Source organism: Leopardus geoffroyi, chromosome D1, assembly GCF_018350155.1.
Source record: "Leopardus geoffroyi isolate Oge1 chromosome D1, O.geoffroyi_Oge1_pat1.0, whole genome shotgun sequence".
Taxonomy (NCBI): domain Eukaryota; kingdom Metazoa; phylum Chordata; class Mammalia; order Carnivora; family Felidae; genus Leopardus; species Leopardus geoffroyi.
Window position 1 is genome coordinate 98,685,179 of NC_059329.1, and position 19,062 is coordinate 98,704,240.

The 19,062-nt window shown below is 52.9% G+C and overlaps 1 protein-coding gene across 1 annotated transcript in view; it reads left to right on the forward strand.

The window, feature by feature from the left end:
* Positions 1–9,929, forward strand: part of CREB3L1 (cAMP responsive element binding protein 3 like 1) — a 35,467-nt gene extending 25,538 nt beyond the window's left edge. The window contains exons 4-12 of the mRNA XM_045486684.1: positions 286–364; positions 2,060–2,217; positions 2,891–3,040; positions 3,193–3,251; positions 3,450–3,518; positions 5,321–5,420; positions 6,337–6,463; positions 8,766–9,033; positions 9,212–9,929. Coding sequence (XP_045342640.1) covers positions 286–364; positions 2,060–2,217; positions 2,891–3,040; positions 3,193–3,251; positions 3,450–3,518; positions 5,321–5,420; positions 6,337–6,463; positions 8,766–9,033; positions 9,212–9,248 — 1,047 coding nt within the window. The 3' untranslated portion in view covers positions 9,249–9,929. The remainder of the gene's footprint in view (positions 1–285; positions 365–2,059; positions 2,218–2,890; positions 3,041–3,192; positions 3,252–3,449; positions 3,519–5,320; positions 5,421–6,336; positions 6,464–8,765; positions 9,034–9,211) is intronic.
* The last annotated feature ends 9,133 nt before the right edge of the window (positions 9,930–19,062 follow it).

Sequence of the window (19,062 nt, forward strand, 5' to 3'; positions counted from 1 at the left end):
TGTCTCTCTCCGTCTCAAAAATAAATAAAAACATTTTAAAAACTTAAAAAAAAAATAAACTACACTAACTACTTGACCATCATTCTCTTCTCTTAGGTCTGACTTGGCTTCTCCAAGCCTGAAAACCTGCCTCTGCTCCCTCTGGGCTGTGCTCGGAACACTGAGCCCTGCCACCTCCTTATGTGCAGAGCAGACTGCCAGACTCAGGGGAGGGTGGGAGGTTGAATGGCATGGTGGGGACAGCGCCAAGGACAGCTGATGGAGATGGACCTATGTCTTCCTCAGGCCCCAGGAGAGATGACTCAGCTGCCAGTGATCAAAGCGGAGCCCCAGGAGGTGAATCAGTTCCTCAAAGTGACACCAGGTAAGTATGTCCAGAAAGGGACTCTGCCTCTCTCCAGTCTTGGGCAGACAGCATCCCTACTCCCTTGGCCCAGCCCACCCATCTCCCTTGACAACTCCCATCTCTCTTGAGAATATCCTTTCCTCCCTCCCCTTCACGCTTTCCCTTCCTCAAGCCCCCATCTTACCCAATCTACAACTGTCATCTCTGTTACTGACACTCTCACCCTGTTTGCTAATCCCCCTCCCATCATTCACTGATGATGCCCACTCTGTAGCCATCCATCCTCTATCCATTTATCCATCCATCCATCCATCCATCCACCCAGTGAGTTCATTGTGCATGTCCCAGTACCAGGAGCTGGGGAAGCAGAGAGAAAAGACAGTTCCTGTGCCCAAGGAGATCAGAGTAATGAGGGCCAATATCATAGCAGCCAAATGGATTAAAGTTGGCAGATCCCAGGAGGCCTTGGAAGCCTCCCAGATCTGACAAGGAGGAAGGGAACAGAGGAAGCTTCTTGGATTGGCCAGAAGGAGAAAAGGCTAACTGAATCTTTCCAGTCCCACCCCATTAATCCATCAAACATTCATGAAGCATCTAGTATGTATCAGGCCCTGGGCTCAGTAGCACATGCTTTAGGAGGATGAATAAGGCCCCAGTTTCACCCTCAGGTTGCTCACTTCCTTGGAGAGAAGACTCACAGAAGGCAGAAAGGGGCCACTGTGAAAACACATCGCCTTGTAGAGCGCCCTTCTATCCGTAAAGCATTTTTACAAACATTAGCTCATTCCATCCTCGTGGCTCCCTTCCAACAGGAAAGTGAGGCTGGGAGAGGCCAATAAACATGACTATAGGCCACACACTTGGGGCAGGTGACAGCAGAACTTGAACTCGGGCTCTCTGGCTCCAAGTTCAGGGCTCTTTAAGAGGCAAATCAAAGTCTGGGAAAGGAGAGAGGACTCCTGCAGGGGGCAGTTTGGGGCAGAGCCTAGAAGGATGCAGCTGTTCCTCCTAAGCCTCAGCCCAGAGCCTTCAGGTCTCCACATCTGCTATTAGCCGGGCTTTCTGTGCCAACCTGGGAGCTCTCCCTGCAGCTAGGCTCTCGGTCCTCATGGCTCTACCCAAGCTTCTTCCTGACCGCCTCAAGTGTCAGTCTTCCTGATGCTGTGGCCACAGAGAAGCAACAGGGGTGGGGAGGCTGGGGAGAGCAGTGCCCCTGGCTGGTCTGCCGAAAGCCCAATGCTGTCCTGTTACCCTGAAGTTGAAAGAGGAACCCCTGGGGTTGATGTGGCTAAAAGTTTCGCAGTGGAAAAAAAGAAGCGACAGAGGCTGTTGCTTGCCCAGCCTGATCCCCATGGGTCTGACTGCGGGCAGATTCCAGTCACCTCTGGGGTTACCAAGCTGGAGGCTCAAAGGGTCTGGACCCTGTGAAGTCAGGGATGGGGGAGGGACTTCAAGAATCTGGCCTCCATGATATCCACACCAAGGACCAGGCTTAAGGGAGCCAGACCTCTGTGGCGTCAGAGATGGGATGGCACTCAGGAATCAACTTCGGGGATGTCAGCTCATCTATGTGACATGGCAGAGGGGCTTGTGATGTTACAGCTGGTCAAGGTCCCAGTGTTCCGTTCCCCAGTGTCAGGGCTGGCTGACCTCTGATGTCCAAGCAGAGCTGGGATGCAACCCTGCTAACCTGGATTCCCCCGCTCTCCCCAGAGGACCTGGTGCAGATGCCTCTGACGCCCCCCAGCAGCCACGGCAGCGACAGTGACGGCTCCCAGAGTCCCCGCTCTCTGCCCCCCTCCAGCCCTGTCCGGCCCATGGCCCGCTCCTCCACGGCCATCTCCACCTCCCCCCTTCTCACCGCCCCTCACGTAAGCAGCTGGGGGTGGGCTGACCCTAGAGGCAAGGAACTGAGTAAGTCCACCCTGTACATGACCAGCAGGGAAGGGTCTGGGGAGCCCCAAGCCTGATCCTCATCCCTATCAGAATTCAGAGAGGTGCCTGCCTGGCAGATGGGAGTGAGAATCTTTCAATCCTGCTTTGGGGTGAAGAGGAACCAGGTAGAGAGGTCCAAGAGGCCTGCCAAACCCACACTGTTGCTGAGCCAGGACTAGAACTTGACATTCCTGACCTCTAGGGGGATGGCCCGGGCTCTAGGAGGCCCAAAAGCCCCCAGGAAACATGGAGCTAGGCCCTGAGTCCTGGGATGAGTGTGGAGCCTCCCAAGTGGAGACTGTAGGGACATGAGGGGGCTGCTGCTTAGGGGCTCTGGGCAAGCAAGCTTTGAGGCTGTGGATTCCAGAATGGGATCTAGGGACACCCCCGCCCCCCACCACAATATAGGCTGAGTGCCTAACATGCTGGGCTCGCAGCACTGTTGATTCATGTTATTGGATTTAATTCAGATCCACCCTTTTTCAGATTGGGAAACTGAGGCTAAGAGAGTCGAGTACCTTCCCCAAGTCACACAAAGAGTAAATGGCAGAGCTTGAACTGGAATCCAGGGCTGTCTGGTTCCTAACCATCATGTCGTACTTCCCACAGAAATTACAGGGGACATCAGGGCCGCTGCTCCTGACAGAGGAGGAGAAACGCACCCTGATTGCTGAGGGCTACCCCATCCCCACGAAGCTCCCCCTCACCAAAGCCGAAGAAAAGGCCTTAAAGAGGGTCCGGAGAAAAATCAAGAATAAGGTAAAGCATGAGCTGGACCCAGCCCCTTCCCTAGGACTTCCTTGGTGGGTGGAAGCCTCTGCTCCCCTGGTGATGCCAGCCCTAAAATTGAGGATCCCCAGGAAGTGGTTACGAGGCTATGGTAACCCCTGTTCGGGGGCTTGCCCCTCTAGATCTCGGCCCAGGAGAGCCGCCGCAAGAAGAAGGAGTACGTGGAATGTCTAGAAAAGAAGTAAGCATCCTGGGCAGGGTGGCAGGCCTGGGACCCACTCCCCAGCCTGCCCCGCTCTCCCTGGTCCTCTCTCAAAGGGCACCAGAGCAGAGGGCGTGGGGAGCGGGATGCCACAGGGAATGGTGGGGCAGGGGTGGGGGGCGGGCAGCAGTGGGTCTGGAGGCTGCCTCTGAGCCTTTGCCTACTTGGACCCCTCAGGGTGGAGACATTTACATCAGAGAACAATGAACTGTGGAAGAAAGTAGAGACCCTGGAGAATGCCAACAGGTGAGTTGTCCCACCTGTCTCCTCCCTGGCCCCCCACCCTTCTGCAGCCAGTGCCTGGCTCTGGCATAGCTCTGGGAGGCAGGAGAGAGACGGGGTAACTGAGTTCAGGATGACAGGAACCCTGCAGAGCCTGGGACCCCTGGCCTCCCATCCTTCTTCATCCGCACATAGCTCTATATGCTATGACAGGGCAGGTGCGACGCTTAAATGAGCTGATGTAGAGCAGTGGCTTTCCAAGTGTGACCCCAGACCAGCAGCAGCAGCCCCTGGGAACTTTCAGAAATGCTTATTTTCAGGCCTCAAGCCAGACCTAGTAAACCAGGAACTCCCCGGGGAGGGCTCAGCAACCTGTGTTTTAGTAAGCCCTCCAGGTGATTTTGGTGCACCCTAAAGTTAGAACCGCTGGTGTAGGTGTTGCTGCTCAGGGTTCTTCTTACCAACAAACAGCATCGGCACCACCTGCAGAATCAGGATCTGCATTTCCACAAGATCCTTCAGTGATTCACAGGCACAATTAAGTTTGAGAAACCTCAGCGTGGAGCCGGCACAGGGCCTGGTGGCCACATAAAATCACAGCCTGGGTTTTTTGTTTGTTTTGTTTTGTTTTGTTTGATCCCATTCTGCCATGTTTGCGATTCTGGGAAAACCATTAAACCTCTCTGGGCCCCAGTTGCTTTGTCTAAATGGGGATTATAGAAGCTCTGTCTCACACGATTTGTGTGAAGGTTCGATGAGACAGTGCAAGTAAAGGGCCCAGAGCTGTGCTTGGTGTTTGAGAATGCTGAATTCATGTCAGCTCTTCTTCTTTTTTTAATGGTTATTCTGAATTCTTGATGGTGCCTAGCCATGAGCCCACAGTAGGTCTTTAATAATTATTTGCTGGGGTAAATTAAAATGACGTCGATGACAGCTGGTAATTCGCAGGTGCTCAACAGAAGGCTTTTTCCTTCTTTCCTCCCTTCTCCCCCAGCTTCTCCAGCAGGATCCAGCCACTCCCCTGATTGACCTGGAGAATGCCCCCCACTCAGGGAAGGGAGGCGGGAGTCCGCACCCCTCACCCCTCTACCTCTGGCCCAGATTCCTCTCTGGCCCAAAATAGGGCCAGGCCCTTGGAGCTATTTCGCCACCTGCTGTACATTCTGGTAACTGCAACCCCACTGCCCGGCTAGGTGGAGGAAAGCGATGGTTAAACTGTTACTCACCAAGCATGGGCTGAGTCCCCCCTGTGTGTGCCCGGAGGATTCCACGTTGGGTGGGACCCGGTCCTCGCCCTCAGGGAGCCCACAGTTAGTGAAAGAGACTGACATGGCAATCCGTAAATAAACGAAGTGCTGCAGGTGCTGTGATAAAAGCAACAAAACAAAATCAACGAAAATGGTAGTTACCATTTACTGGACCCTCACTACACACCAGACAGCTGCCACACGTGGCCGTCTTATCAGCTCAGGGAGTTGTGGGGTTCGAAGACAGGAAGGTCAATTTAGCTGTGGCTGGTGTAGGTGAAGAAAAAGGTGACCTCAGCCCAGGTGGGGTAGACCCTCCTCCCACCCCCACTTTGGTGAGGAGCAACCCTGAACTCCCATAGGGTGACCCAGCTGTTCACTATGAGACAGGCCCCAGGTCCCCCCAAGCCACACCGCAGAGGAACCAAGCGGGAGGTGACCTTTTCTGTCGTGACTGAAATGGACACCTGGTGTGGAGGCTAAGGCTGGAGCCAGCCCAGGTGCACCCTGGGAGAGCTCCAGGAGGCAGAGATGCCTGCGGGGTCAGAGCGTGCCAGGTGACCACTGTGCCCTCCTCAGGACCCTGCTGCAGCAGCTGCAGAAACTCCAGACTCTGGTCACCAACAAGATCTCAAGACCTTACAAGATGGCCGCCACCCAGACTGGGACCTGCCTCATGGTAGGTGCTGTTCCCTCACCCCAGGGCCACACAAGGACAAGACTTCCCCAGGCTGGCTTTCTAGGAAAGCAGGCAGAGCTTGGAGGGATTGGCCACATCACCAAGGTACACGATCCTAGTGCCTGGTGAGCTGGCTCCTGCAGACCCCAGCCTCTTAAACCAAGCCCATGGAGCCTTCTAGAACATGATCTTCCGTGATGAATTCTAACACCGTGTGGATGTGTAGTGGCTCACATGAACTCACCTAGGGGATAGCAGGGCAAGTCCCTTGAGGAGGCCACTTCTACAAGTCCGCTGGGGAGGAAAGGGCTTAAGGAAACACAAGGGAGTTTGGACTTGGTTCTTTCTTTCTGGAACCAATAGCGAGGAGAAGGTTGAGCAAATCTCTAGAAACCCAAAAGAATATGCAGGGTGTGGCTCAGGCCTCTGCAAGACCCTCTTCCACTCTGTCCTGGAAATGTGCAGCCTGCTGCCCCCTGGCTGATCACTCCCCAGGCCTTCTGAGAGCCTCACACTGTCAGGTGGCAGTCACCCTGTGGGCAGGGCTCAGTTCCTGGTGCGTGACTGTCAGCTCCTCTTGTGAGAACCTGGTATGATGCTCTGTCCCCCTCCCTGAGCCCCCCAAACCGCCACCTACTCCTTTCTCCCTGTCCTGATTCCTCCACCTTATAGGTTATAACCATGTTGACCACTTTCCTCTTTTTCTAATGCCGCCTATGGCAGTTCCCTACAATGAGCTGCGATGCTCTGAGCAGCCTCCCCAACCTTCTCCAGAAAGGGTAGAAGAGCCCACATCTAGGGGGTAGTTGGCTCTGGGTGCTGCTTTTTTGGAAAAACACAGAGCCTTTTATACCTATTGGTTTGGGGGCAGAAGGATTGAGGGTGGCTCTGACCACCACTCTCTCTCCACTACCAGGTGGCGGCCTTGTGCTTCGTTCTGGTGCTGGGCTCCCTTGTGCCCTGCCTCCCTGAGTTCTCCTCCAGCTCCCAGACTGTGAAGGAAGACCCCGTGGCCGCTGACAGCGTCTACACAGCCAGTCAGAGTGAGTGGGCCAGGCTATGTTAACCTGAGCCAGGCCATCTTCCCTCAGCCCCAACTTCCAGACAGAAGCCAGACACGAGAATGGAACCAGATTCTGGGTGGGCGTTATCTTCTTCTGTGCCCTCATTTTGCAAATGGGGAAACTGAGGCTCCGAAAGGGCATCTGAGTTATTCAATGTTGGTTGTAGAATTGGGACTGCAGTGCAGACCCCCTAATCCCAGCCCACCCAAGAGTGGCTCAGAGGGGCTAACAGGAATGTTCCCACCCTAGCCCCGACGAATTACGGTACCGGTGGTCATGGGGCATCTGCTAGACACCATTAGTATTTCACGAATGGGATGGCAAATGAGTTTCAGTTCAAGGGCCCTTTCCAATAAGATGGTGGTGGCTGTCTGAAGCACTGTGTGAGGGACCCTGACATAGCACTCCGGAGCAGCAGGAAGGAGTGCCAAGACCCACTGGTAATGTCTACCTTGGGCAGAAGAGGGGCCATGGTGGTGTGAGCTCAGATACTTACTGTCCCATAGGGGGTTGTAAGGTACAGTGGTTAAGAGCGGGGGGGCCTCGGAGTCGGTCGTACCTGCCGTGGCCGTTTGCTAACTGCGCGACCTTGGGCATGTGCCTTAAGCTCTCTAAGCATTAATTTCTTCATCTGAAACGCGGGAGTCACAGCTCTACTCTTACCAAGCACGGTTGTTGTGACAACTAGATGGCAAGGTGCACAAACACTCTTAGCACAGTGTCTGGTGTAGAGCAAGCACTTACTAAATGAGCTCACTGCCACCTTTTCGAAGACCACACGGGAGGAGAGAAAAGGTATAATACGTGGGTGGCAAGGGGGAGAACTGGTAGAGGGTGCAGCAAAGAACAGTATGGATTTCCAGAGGCGGAAGATACTTCAGGTAGACCCACAGAGGAACTTTCTGGCTGTTCATCATTTACCAGCAACGAATTTATCTAGTAGGGCAGGAGGAAGAGGAAACAGATGGGAGGTCAGAGAGGGAGGGGACAGGGAGGAGTGAGATTCGAGAAGGAGAGATATGCAGGGAGAATGAGCTAGACCAGCAGGGCCTTGAGGGGAGGAAGGGGTGGGGAGGGTTAGGGGAAGAGGAAGTGGAGGTGGTGAGTGAAAACCACTCCCTGGACAAGGGTGGCCTGAGAAGACAGGACAGTTGCTAAGGGAGGTGGGCCACAGGGGTGTAAGGGCTTGCGAGTCACGTATCCATTTCCCAAGAGCAGAGGGGCTCTTGTATATTTGGAGGTAGGGGAAACCCCAGGAGAGGAAGGGATGGAAGTTGGGGGTGGGGGCAGCATTAACGAACAAAGCCAGAGTCAGAGGAGGCGAGGAAATGAAGGAGCCCCTCGCAGTGAATGCAGTGCGTGGCAGGCCCTGTGTGCATCTGTGGTAGGAAGTGGCTTCTGGAACTGGCTTTTCAGAGCTGGTGTATTGCTCAATTGCAGGGAGTGCCTTTCACACAGACCCTTGGGTCAGGGCCTGAGGGCTGGAGCCAGGCAGACCTGGGTTTGCCTCTCACCTCTAGCGTCCCCGATAAGTAGAACCTCGGTTACCTGTTCTGTGAAACGGGGCTAAAAATATCTCGTTCCCAGGAGTTTCTGTGAGTTGTTAGTGATTTAATACAGGTCAAAGGGCTTTGCACGATGCCTGGCACAAAGTAGATATCCAGGGGCATGTGCGTGGCTCAGTCGGTTAAGCGTCTAACTCTTGATCTCAACTTGGGTCTTGATCTCAGGATTGTGAACTCCAGCCCCGCACTGGACTCCACACTAGGCATGAAGCCTGCATAAAACAAGACAAAACAAAACAAGGTCGATCGATATCCAACAAATTTGTTTTCTTTTCCTTCATTTCCCTGAAGGGCATACTAGGGCCTAGAATGGGGAAGAGGTTGATTCAAGGTCTCACAGAAAGTGAATAGTGGAGGTGGGATTAGAATCCAGCTCGCAGATGCCCCGCCCCGGTATCCTCTGCTTAGGAAGAACTACTTTCTCAGAGTGCTTACTATGAACAGTTCCAATCACTTTCCCTAGATTGTCTCATTAAACCACATCTACTTGAGGTTGGCCCTAGTATCCCTATTTTACAGATGAGCAAACTGAGGCTCAGAAAGCCTAAAGCAAAGGCCTGATTTTCCTGAGGTCATGCAAATTGGAAATGTTAGAGCTAGGATTCAAACTCAGGTCTGCAAGATTTCAGGACCCTCGTCGTTAACTAGTGGGCCAGGAACCTGGCTGGGAGGAGGGGGCCTCGACAACTGAGGCTCACCCTGTGCTCTCTGTCTAGTGCCCTCCCGGAGCCTCCTGTTCTACGATGAGGGGGCAGGCTCGTGGGAGGATGGCCGCAGTGCCCTGCTGCCTGTGGAGCCCCCAGATGGCTGGGAGATCAAGCCGGGGGGGCCGGCAGAGCAGCGGCCCCAGGACCACCTGCAGCTTGACCACCTGGACAGCACCCACGAGACCACCAAGTACCTGAGTGAGGCCTGGCCAAAAGACGTCGGTGGAAATGGCACCAGCCCCGACTTCTCTCATCCCAAGGAGTGGTTCCGTGAGAGGTGAGCGGGTGGCCCCTTCCCTTCCTGGCGTCCCAGTCTCCACCCACACTGTGCCCTGGTCCCCGTGTCAGCCACACATCCCCAAGGCCCCATCCGTCCCGCATCCTGATCCAGCATGCAGAGGGGTGAGAGGATCCTTCACTGGACAGATTCACCCTGATTTCTGTTCTCTCTCCAGGGATCTGGGCCCCAATACCACCATCAAACTCTCCTAGGCCGTGCCAAGACCCAGGACACAGGACGTACCCCCTGGCGCCCAGAAGAGGGGTGGTCTTGCTCTCTAACCCGGATCCAGCTTGTACCCCTGCCCCCTGGGCTCCCAGCCCAGGAGAAGGGGTTCCACTTTTCCCCAGACCTTCTTTGCCCCAGTCTTTACCAGGGCCTTTCCTTTCCCCACCACAATCGGACTGTTCCCTTGGGCTGACCACTCTGTTCTCACCCCACCCTCCCACAACCATCCGTCCTTCTCAGATAAACCACTCACTGGGCTAACCCCTTCCTTTCTCATAATGACCAACACGACCACTGCCTCCCTGCCCACCCCCACAAACATACACATCAACATACCGACATACACACACACACACCCCTCACCCCCGCCCCACTGTACAGAGACCAAGAACAGAAATTGTTTGTAAATAATGAACCTTATTTTTTATTATTGCCAATCCCCTAAGATATTGTATTTTACAAGTCTCCATCCTCCCTTCACCCCTCCCTTGTTTTATATTTTATGAAGTTAGTGCGGGCTTTGCCATTCCCTGGCCCTCTCCTGGCCTCCCCTGCTGCTGCCCAAGCCGCTGGGCCTTTTTAATTGCCAAACTGCTTCGTCCATCAGCTCAGCACATGCTTTAAGAAGGCAAAAGTAAAAAAAAAAAAAAAAGATGCAGCATCAATTCCCGACTTTGTGCCTTTCTTCATGGGGTGGGGGGGGGGGGAGGCGACAAAGACTGAGGGATGGGGGAGTGAGAAGGGGACGTTTATATTCCGACAGGGTCTGATTGGGAGCATGGGGATATGAGGAGGCATTTCTTCTGGCCTCCCTCTTCCAGCCGGGTGCAGGATTCAAACTAGATGGTCAAAAGCTTCTGCTATAATCCCCCCACCCCACGGCTCCTCCTCCTACTGCTGACTGTGGAGGCAGAAGAGCAGATGAGCCACCGTCTTGGCCTTTGGGGATGCGAACTGCAAGTGTCAAGCATCTCCTTGGACCAGACGCTGTGCCACACACTTTGCATGCAGGACCCAGTTTGGTCCTCCTAAGACCTGCCAGCATTTCAGCTCTCGTATCCTTTGCCTCGGCTGGGTTGAAGGTACAGACTCCAGAGGAGGAAGAGCTGTGTTTGACTGACTCCCGGAGCTGCCACTCACCAGCTGTGTGTGACATGGCCTAAGGTGGCCTCCAAGCTTCCCGACCCCACACTCCCCCCACCCTGCTACACACCTGTTTAATCCCTTCCCCTAGGGTATGTAGAGAACCTGTAAATATAAGGGGATGTCACTCCCGTAATTAGGTGACCTTTTATAGCAATAGTAAAGAGATTTTGCAGTTGTAATTAAGATCCCAAATCAATTGATTTTGAGTGCATCAAAGGGGAGATTATCCTTAGTGGGTGTGACTTAGTCAGGTGAATGCCATTTAAAAAGGGACTGGGCAGGGGCACCTGGGGGGCTCAGTTGGTTAAGTGTCCAACTCGGGTCATGATTTCACGGTTCATGGGTTCGAGCCCCACATCGGACTCTGCACTGATGGTGCGGAGCCTGCTTGGGATTCTCTCTCTCCCTCTCTCTCTGCCCCTCCCCCACTTGCACTATCTCTGTCTCTCTCCAAATTAAATAAACTTAAAAACAAAAAATCTTTAAAAAAAATAAAAAGGGACTGGGCAGGGTGCCAGCGTGACTCGGAAGCATCCAACTCTTAATTTAAGTCCAGGTCATGACTTCACGGTTCGTGGGTTCAAGCCCTGCATCCGGGCTCCGTGCTGACAGCGTGGAGACTGCTTGGGATTTTCTCTCTCTCTCTCTCTCAAAAATAAATAAAGGGGCGACTGGGTGACTCAGTCAGTTAAGCGTCTGACTCTTGGTTCCAGCTAGGGTCATGATTGTGGTTCATGGGTTCGAGCCCCATGTAGGGCTCTGCACTGACAGTGTGGGGCCCACTTGGGATCCTCTCTCTCCCTTTCTGTCTCTCTCTCAAAAGAAATAAATAACGTTAACAAATAAATAAACTTAAAAAACAAAAAAGGGACTGAGCATCTCCTGAAAAGAAATAGTACGATGCTGGGGCCTTGAAGCACACAGCCGTATTGTGAACTACATAGAGGAGGTGGCCTCGAGGAGCTGAGGGCCTCAGAGCTATAGTGGCAAGGCATTGAATTCTGCCAACCACTTCAACAAGCTTGGAAGCAGACCTCAGCTCCAGATGAGACCCCAGGGCAGCCAACACCCGGACTGCAGCCTGCGCCTGCGAGAGCCAGAGCTCAAGACGCGGCTAGGCTGTGCTCTGAGTCATGGAAACTGAGGTCATACATAAGTTGTTTTAAACTGCCATGTTCGTGGTGATTTGTTACACAGCATAGGAAAGTAAGATACTATGTAACCGGAATCTCTCTGAGCTTCCATTTCTCCATTTGAATTTTTTTTCTTCGTTTATTTATTTTTGAGAGAAAGAGACAGAGTGCGAGCAGGGGAGGGGCAGAGAGAGAGAGACATACACACAGAATCCCAAGCAGGCTCCAGGCTCCAAGCTGTCAGCACAGAGCCCGACCCGGGGCTCAAACCCACAGACTGTGAGATCGTGACCTGAGCTGAAGTCGGATGCTTAACCGACGGAGCCACCCAGGTGCCCCACATCTCTCCATTTGTGAAAGGAGGATATAAATAACATCAAGGCATGAGGTGGTTGTGGGAACTTAGGTAAATTATATAAGGTGCTTAGAACAGGGCCTGGCCCATGGTGACTCCAACAGAGATTAGCCGTGCATTTAAAGGCAGTATCAATCAGAGGGCTAAGGGCCAAGCTAGGGGTGCTATCATAGCACAAAGGAGGGTACCTCACCCAGACTTGAGCAGGAAGGGCTTCCCGGAAGAGGCAACATGGACTGTTGGAAGTGGGCAAGAGAGAGGAAAGGGGCTTTCCAGATAAAGGGGGCAGCCTGAGCAAAGGCCCCCAAGATGGGAGAGAGCAGGAAAACTTCAAGAAAATTCAAGGGGGGCCTGGATGGCACAGTTAAGTGTCTGAGTCTTGATATAATGCCTCAGGTCATGATCTCGTGGTTCGTGGGATCGAGCTCTCCATCAGGGTCTGCACTGACAGTGAAGGGCCTGCTTGGGATTCTCTCTGTCTCTCTCTCAAAATAAATAAATAAACTTTTTTTTTTTTTTTTTAAGTCAAATAGTTTAGAACAGCTGGATGGTAGAGAGCAAGGAAGCAGAGAGCTGAGGCCTGATTGGTGATCCGGGGCCAGACCCCAAGGGGCCTCGAACGCCTTGCTAAGAGGCATTTGCACTTTATTATACAGGCATGACTGTTTCATACTCAGAAGCAGGGCATGGTGGTGGAGTGATGCCTACACTGGCTGTCCCTGGAAAAGCTGGACAAGACTGGACAGGACTATGGAACCTCAGAACTGGCCATCAGGCCCCATCCTCTCATCCTCTGCCTCCGCAGCCGCTTCTTGCCCACTTGATGGGGACTTCGCTGCCTGCTGCTGGGCATCAGTTATAACTGCAGAGCTTTCAGTTCTCTACGGCAAGTCCAGGAAAGGCTGGGCTCTCGGCCCCAAGCTGCTGCTGTTGTTGTTATTATTATTATTATTTTAAGTTTATTTATTTATTTTGAGAGAGTGAGCATGAGCAGGGGAGTGGAAGAGGGGGGGGGGGGAAGAGAGAGAATCCCAAGTAGGCTCCGTGCGGTCCGCGCGGAGCCCAGCGCAGGGCTCAAACTCACGAACCATGAGATCATGACCTGAGACAAAACCAAGAGCCAGGCACTTAATCAACTGAGCCACCCAGGCACCCCTCTTCTTATTATTAACAGTTACTTTCAGCAGACCTCTTTCCTGAGATTCATCCATTCCCTCTATCAGTCTCCAACAAAGTGTCCTCAAAGGCGCTAGGCTGGTAGTCAAGGCCGGAAAGTAAACCGGCCTCGCGGCCAGTGTGATGGAAGGGTGAACAGAAGAGGATCATGTATTTCAGATTGGGTGGGTCAAGGAGGGCAACTCAGAGGAGGTGGCCCTTGACTGGAGCGTTAAAGCATGGGTAGGAGTTGGTAAGGTAGAGAGGGGTCAGGGTTTTGGGGTGGAGAGAATGGCCAAGTGCCACGGCATGGAGCCATGAGAAACAGGGCCAGGACTGAAGGGAGGCAAGGGGGCCATTAGGTTGCAAAATGCATAGAGGTGCTTGTACCAACAAGCCTGAGAATGAGCCCTCCTTAAATGGTGCACCCAGGCACCCAACCTGCCTCACCTTACTTAGTTCTGGCCCTGATGAAAAGGACGGCCCTTTCAAGGATCTAAACAAACAACATTTTATCCTGAAGGTGATGGGGAGCTACTACATATTTTAAAGCCAGAGAGTGAGATCATCAGATCTGCCTGTCCCAGGGCTCTGCAGGGGGTATAGCAAGGGTGAGACAGAGTCCAGAGATAATCAGAAAGAATTATCAACGGCTTTGACATCAAATTGGCTATGGCGTGTGAGAACGAGGGCAGAGCCTGGGATGACATTGAGGTGTCCGACGTGGAGGCCATGGTGGATGATGAGATCGTTGGCCAAGACCGGGAATAAAGGGGGAGGAGCAGGTTTGGAGAGAAAAAGAATTCACTTCAGCACATCTCGAATTTGAGTTGCTTAGAGAATATTCACGTTAACATGGAAGTCTAGGGCTTGGGAGAAAGGGATGCCAGGTGGAGATTAGGACTTTGTTAGCACCCAGGTGGTATGTTAGAGTCTTGCGTGCACATAAAGGAAAGGGAGATAAGGGCAGAACTCCAGGAAGATGGACAATAAGAAACAGTGAAAGAAGAGTGAACCAGGAGGCTGAGAAGAAACGATTGGAGAGGGGAGGAAAAGCAGGAGAGGAGAGCGTCCCAGAAGCTGACAGAGGAGAACCTCCGGGAGTGGAGCCCAGGGGTGTCCAATGGCCTCTGAGAGGTTGGGAAAGATGAGAAGAAGACAAGGGGTCTGCTCATTTTGACAAGAGGAGGTCACCAGTGACCGTGATCAGAGCTGTGTTGGGGAGAGCTGAGGCGGAAATGAGAACAGGAGGGCTGGATGGGATGGGGGTGAGGAGACCCGGGGGATGCAGGGGATTGTTTCAAGGAGCTCCACTATGAAGGAACAGAGGGTGGCACCTGGAGGGTGGACGTAAGTGAGATCAAGAGTAATTTGGGGCTATTCTTTTTTTTGTTGTTGTTAAGTTTTTATTTAAAGATTTCCTTTTTTTTTTTTTAAGAGAGAGAGCATGAGTGGGAGAGGGGCAGAGAGAGAGAGAGAGAGAGAGAATCCCAAGCAGTTTCCATGCTCAGTGCCTCAGCGCAGAGCCCGACACAGGGCTCGATCCCATGACCCTGGGATCATGACCTGAGTCAAAATCAAGAGTCTGATGCTCAACCAACTAAGCCACGCAGGTACCCCCTTTTTAAGTGTTTATTTAAATTCCAGTTAGTTAACGTACAGTATGATTTTAGTTTCAAGTGTGTAATATAATGATTCTTTTAGATGGGAGAGAGTTGACCATGGTTATTTCTAGAAGACAAAGAACCAGCAGAGAGGGAAGAGGATAGATGAGAGGCATGGGGCAAGGATCCATAGAAGAGATGGAGAGGTCCACTCTGGACCAGAGAGGCCCGGACAAAGGGAAAGCATTCTGCAGATGCAGAATGTGTGGAGACAGGAAACTGAGGCAGCCCCCCGCCCTGTGACTGTGAATCTGGGGAGCAATGGTGAGGGTTGGCATGGGAGTTGAATTGGGGGGAAAGGGGAAAGTTTGAAATAGCACCTCAGAGGAATGGGAAACCAGGCTGACTTTGGGGGGGACCCTTCATCATTTATTCATTCGTTCATTTAACAACTATTTACAGGGTATCCCTTATATGCAGGCATCACGCTAACATTGGAGCACAGACAAGACTCGGCTCCTGATACCCAAGGGGTTGAAATCTAGCATTCTCCTGTTGTTGGCCAGCGACCATCTGCCAGGCATTGAACTGATCATTTTACGTGTCCCCATTAGGAATCAAAATAACCCTAAAGGTTGGGTATGTTTACAGACTAAGAAAGTGGGGTTCAGGGAGGTAAAATGACTTGACCAAGGTCATGCAGCTAGTAAGTGGCGAGTTACCTAAGAGGGTATTTGAATGCAGGCCTGTTTGGTTTTCATGCTGCCCCTCCAGCTCTCCATCTCTCTCTCCAGTGCCCCTTCCTCTCTCCTCTAGATGCCCTTCCTCTCAGCCCAGCTTTTTATTCTTACAGTAGTTCTAAGGATATTGCGGCTTCCTGGACAACTAACCCAGAGAGCCCAGGGTTTGGCGAACTGGTCTAAGTGAGGTCATCTGTAATCACCACCTCTGCCTGTGCATCCCATGCAAGGCAGTCTTTCCTGCCTATGTAAGGACGCAGGGTTAATCCCCTTGCACAAGCCACTTGTTGACTAACCACCTCTTCAGGGCCATGTGTCACTGTCCCTAAGGGGGGGGGGGCCACATCCCCCATGTGTCCCTGGTGATGGATCTGCAACCTCCACACTCTATTGTCAGCTGTCTTTGCCCCCTACCCACATGTGATGGCTTTCAGGGTGCCAGTCATCCTGTGCAGATTGCCACAACAAACCCTTTGTTACACGTGGAAACCAAACCTCTAGAAGCAGGGAGAACAACTGTGGGCAATGCCTGGAGCTGGAATAGGCCAGGGCAAGGTTCCCATTCCAGGGCGCTGGATGGCCCCAGGAGCCATCCGGCCAGATTGGGGTATAACCGGTGCTCCTGGGTCACTGGGGGAGAGAGGCTGGGAACTCACCTCCGAAGGAGGCATGGTTTCTCTGTCATCAGAGTGGCAGTTAAGAGCAGAGGTGCTGATGTCTGTGCTGCATTTCAGTGTGTGACCTTGGCGAGTTACCTAACCTCTCAAAGCTTCGATGTCCTCATCTATCAAATAGTTCCCACCCTCATAAAGTTGCTGTGAGGGCTAAGTGAAAGCTTGCACACGAAGCTCTTAGCACAAGGTCAGCTATACAGTAAACATTGTAAAAGGCATTAGCTTATTATTTTCTGAGCGCAGAGGCAGTGGGCTGGAGATGATCAAAACAGCTAGCAGCAGCTGGGAGAGGCCGCAGAAGGTGGCCAGACTGGTCAGAGGAGAGGCCTTCATTTTTCCCTTGGATTCTCAGGAAGTGAGAGCCACGGCTCAATGATAACACAGCCAGCAGCTGGTCCTAAGTAGGGGAGGTGTGAGGACGGAGGAGAGAGGCTTCAGTTTAAAAAGGATTGAGTGGGGAGAGCTCGGCAGGAAAGAGCTGCACAAAAAAACCAACGTGGAAACCCAGCAGCTAGGCAGCTGGTGAGGGAATGTCAAATCCATATAGAACTACCATAATTCATGGTATAGGAGGTTACCCTGGGCCAAGCTGCTTGGAAAATTAGCAATCTCAAGGGCACACTGGGGGGGGTGGGGGGAGACAGGTAGAGGGGCTCCCTCCCAATTACCCTGCCCCCTCCCCCAACAAGTGGGCTTCTTTAGAACTTGGATTTAGGGAGGAAGTTCCCCTATGGCCAAGAAGTTTGATGCAGGGGCACCTGGGTGGCTCAGGTCATCATGAGCTCACAGGCTGGTGAGAGGGAGCCCCATGTCGTGGGGCTCTGCCCTAACAGGGCAGTGTCTGCTTGGGATTCTCTCCCCTTCTCTCTGCCCCTTCCCTGCTTGCCCTCTCTCTTTCTCTCTTTCTCTCTCTCTCTCTCACAATAAATAAATAAACTTTTTTTAAAAAGGAAGTTTAATGCAATTCCATTTATTCCAACATGGAATTAATCCAACATGGAAGGGCCAGGCCAGGAGAGGGGTGGGAGGCGGTGATGAGGCAAGCCTGTTCCTGCCCTTTGGGAGTTTAAGATGATAAAAATGGGCAAACACGGGGCTGTTACTGTGTGGCAGGCAGCAAGGAGGAGTGGAAAAGGGTATGAGTTCTGGGGCTAAAAGACCTGGATTTAAATCCTGGCCCCACGATTCCCCTCTTGAGCAAACAAATCACTTGAATGACATCTCCGTGTCCTCATCTGTAACATGGAGGAAGTGATAATATCTACCACCCAGGATTGTGGTGAGAATCAAACGAAATGTTAGTTATTGTTAGGGTGTGAAGGGGAGTGCCCTGAGAGAGGCCCAGGAAATAGTTACAGGGCTGAAGGAGGGAGATGGCATCTGTTGCAGATGCCAGGTAGGGGCTCATGGGGGATGCAATGCTTGAGAATGGCCTTGACTAATGGACAGGATTTTAGAGACAAGGACATGCTCCAGGAAATGGGAACAACCTGGGCAAAGGCACAGAGGGGGACAGCCACTGTAGGCCTGGTGAGATTGGTGGAACCCCGAGCAGCTGACCCTCTTTGTAGCCCATTCTCCACCTCTGGGAGACTGGTCCTTCCCACCTCCCTGGGCTCACGATCAGTGGCAAAAGGTAAGAGACAGACTAGACAACACCTGGTGCAGACAGCAATGGGGCCTGGGAGGAAGGAGGGTGCCTTTGAACTGGAACCATCCAGGGGGACTTCCTGGAAGAGTGGGCGTTTGAGTAGAGCCCCAGAATGTGAAGTACAGGAGGAGATTTCAGGGGCACCTGGGTGGCTCAGTCGGTTGAGCGTCTGACTTCAGCTCAGGTCATGATCTCATGGTTCATGAGTTCAAGCCCCGCGTCGGGCTCATTGCTGTCAGCCTGTCAGTGCAGAGTCCACCGCAAATCCTCTGTCCCCCTCTCTCTCTGCCCCTACCCCACTTACCCTCTCTCTCAAAAAATAAATAAAACATTTAAAAAAACAGGAGGAGATTTCAGATGAACAATGCTGTACAGGCTTTATGCCAATTCCCAGAAAGAATAAGGAGCATAGATGAGTGGAAGGAAATAGATGGGATCAGAGCGTAGGATGTGGGAAGATCAAGGCAGACCCTGAATGCCAGGCTAAAGTATAGGCAAAGAGAGACCTCAAATACCTCAGAGAGTAAATGCTGTGGTCAAAGGCCAGCTTCAGAAAGATGAGTCTGGGGCAGTGAATAGCACGCCCTAGATCTGAGAAGATAACCAGGGTCCCACCATCACCCAGATGTAAGGTTCAGATGGTGAACACCCCAAGGACAAGAGGGGAGGGTGCAAGGGGGAACTACAGGATTTAGAGGGAGAAGAAGAGGGGGGAGTCCAAAATGGACTCCAAGGAGACTTCTAGCCCTTCCTTTCTGAATTGGTCCCCCACCCCCACCCCCCCCCCTGCCCCCCATCGGCTTCTCCTGATTCATTCTCTTGGAAGACCCTGGCCCAGGAGCCTCAGGGGCATAAGGTCCTAGGAGGCAGCTGGGCCTTGAGGCCACCGGGTTCCAGGGTCAGGAAGCCCTCCATCCCACCCCCACCCCCAGCTGGGTCTCTTTCCCTGCACTGTCCGGAAGAGCTCTAGGCCTATAGACAGTGTTACCCGCAATCAGGCCCGTCCCCAAATTTAATGCATCCCAGAACATGTTCCCTTTCCTGTGCCCTTCCCCAAATCTAATTGAGTCTAAATTCCCGTGGCGCCGACAGGGTTAAAGCCAGCTCATGTCACCGCCCCCGACCCCCCCCCCCCCCCCCCCCCCCCCCCCCCCGCCAAGCCAAACCCCACCTGCCCGCCGCTTCAGCGAATGCCGGAGCCGGAAAGCGCGGGACACGGCGTGGGGGTGGGGGTGGGGGGGAGTGGAGGGGGCCTCACAGCAGCTGATTGACGGGCAGGGCGGTGATTGGCAGCCGCCGAGCAGCAGGGTACCGTGGAGCTGGTGCAGGGGTGGGCTCTG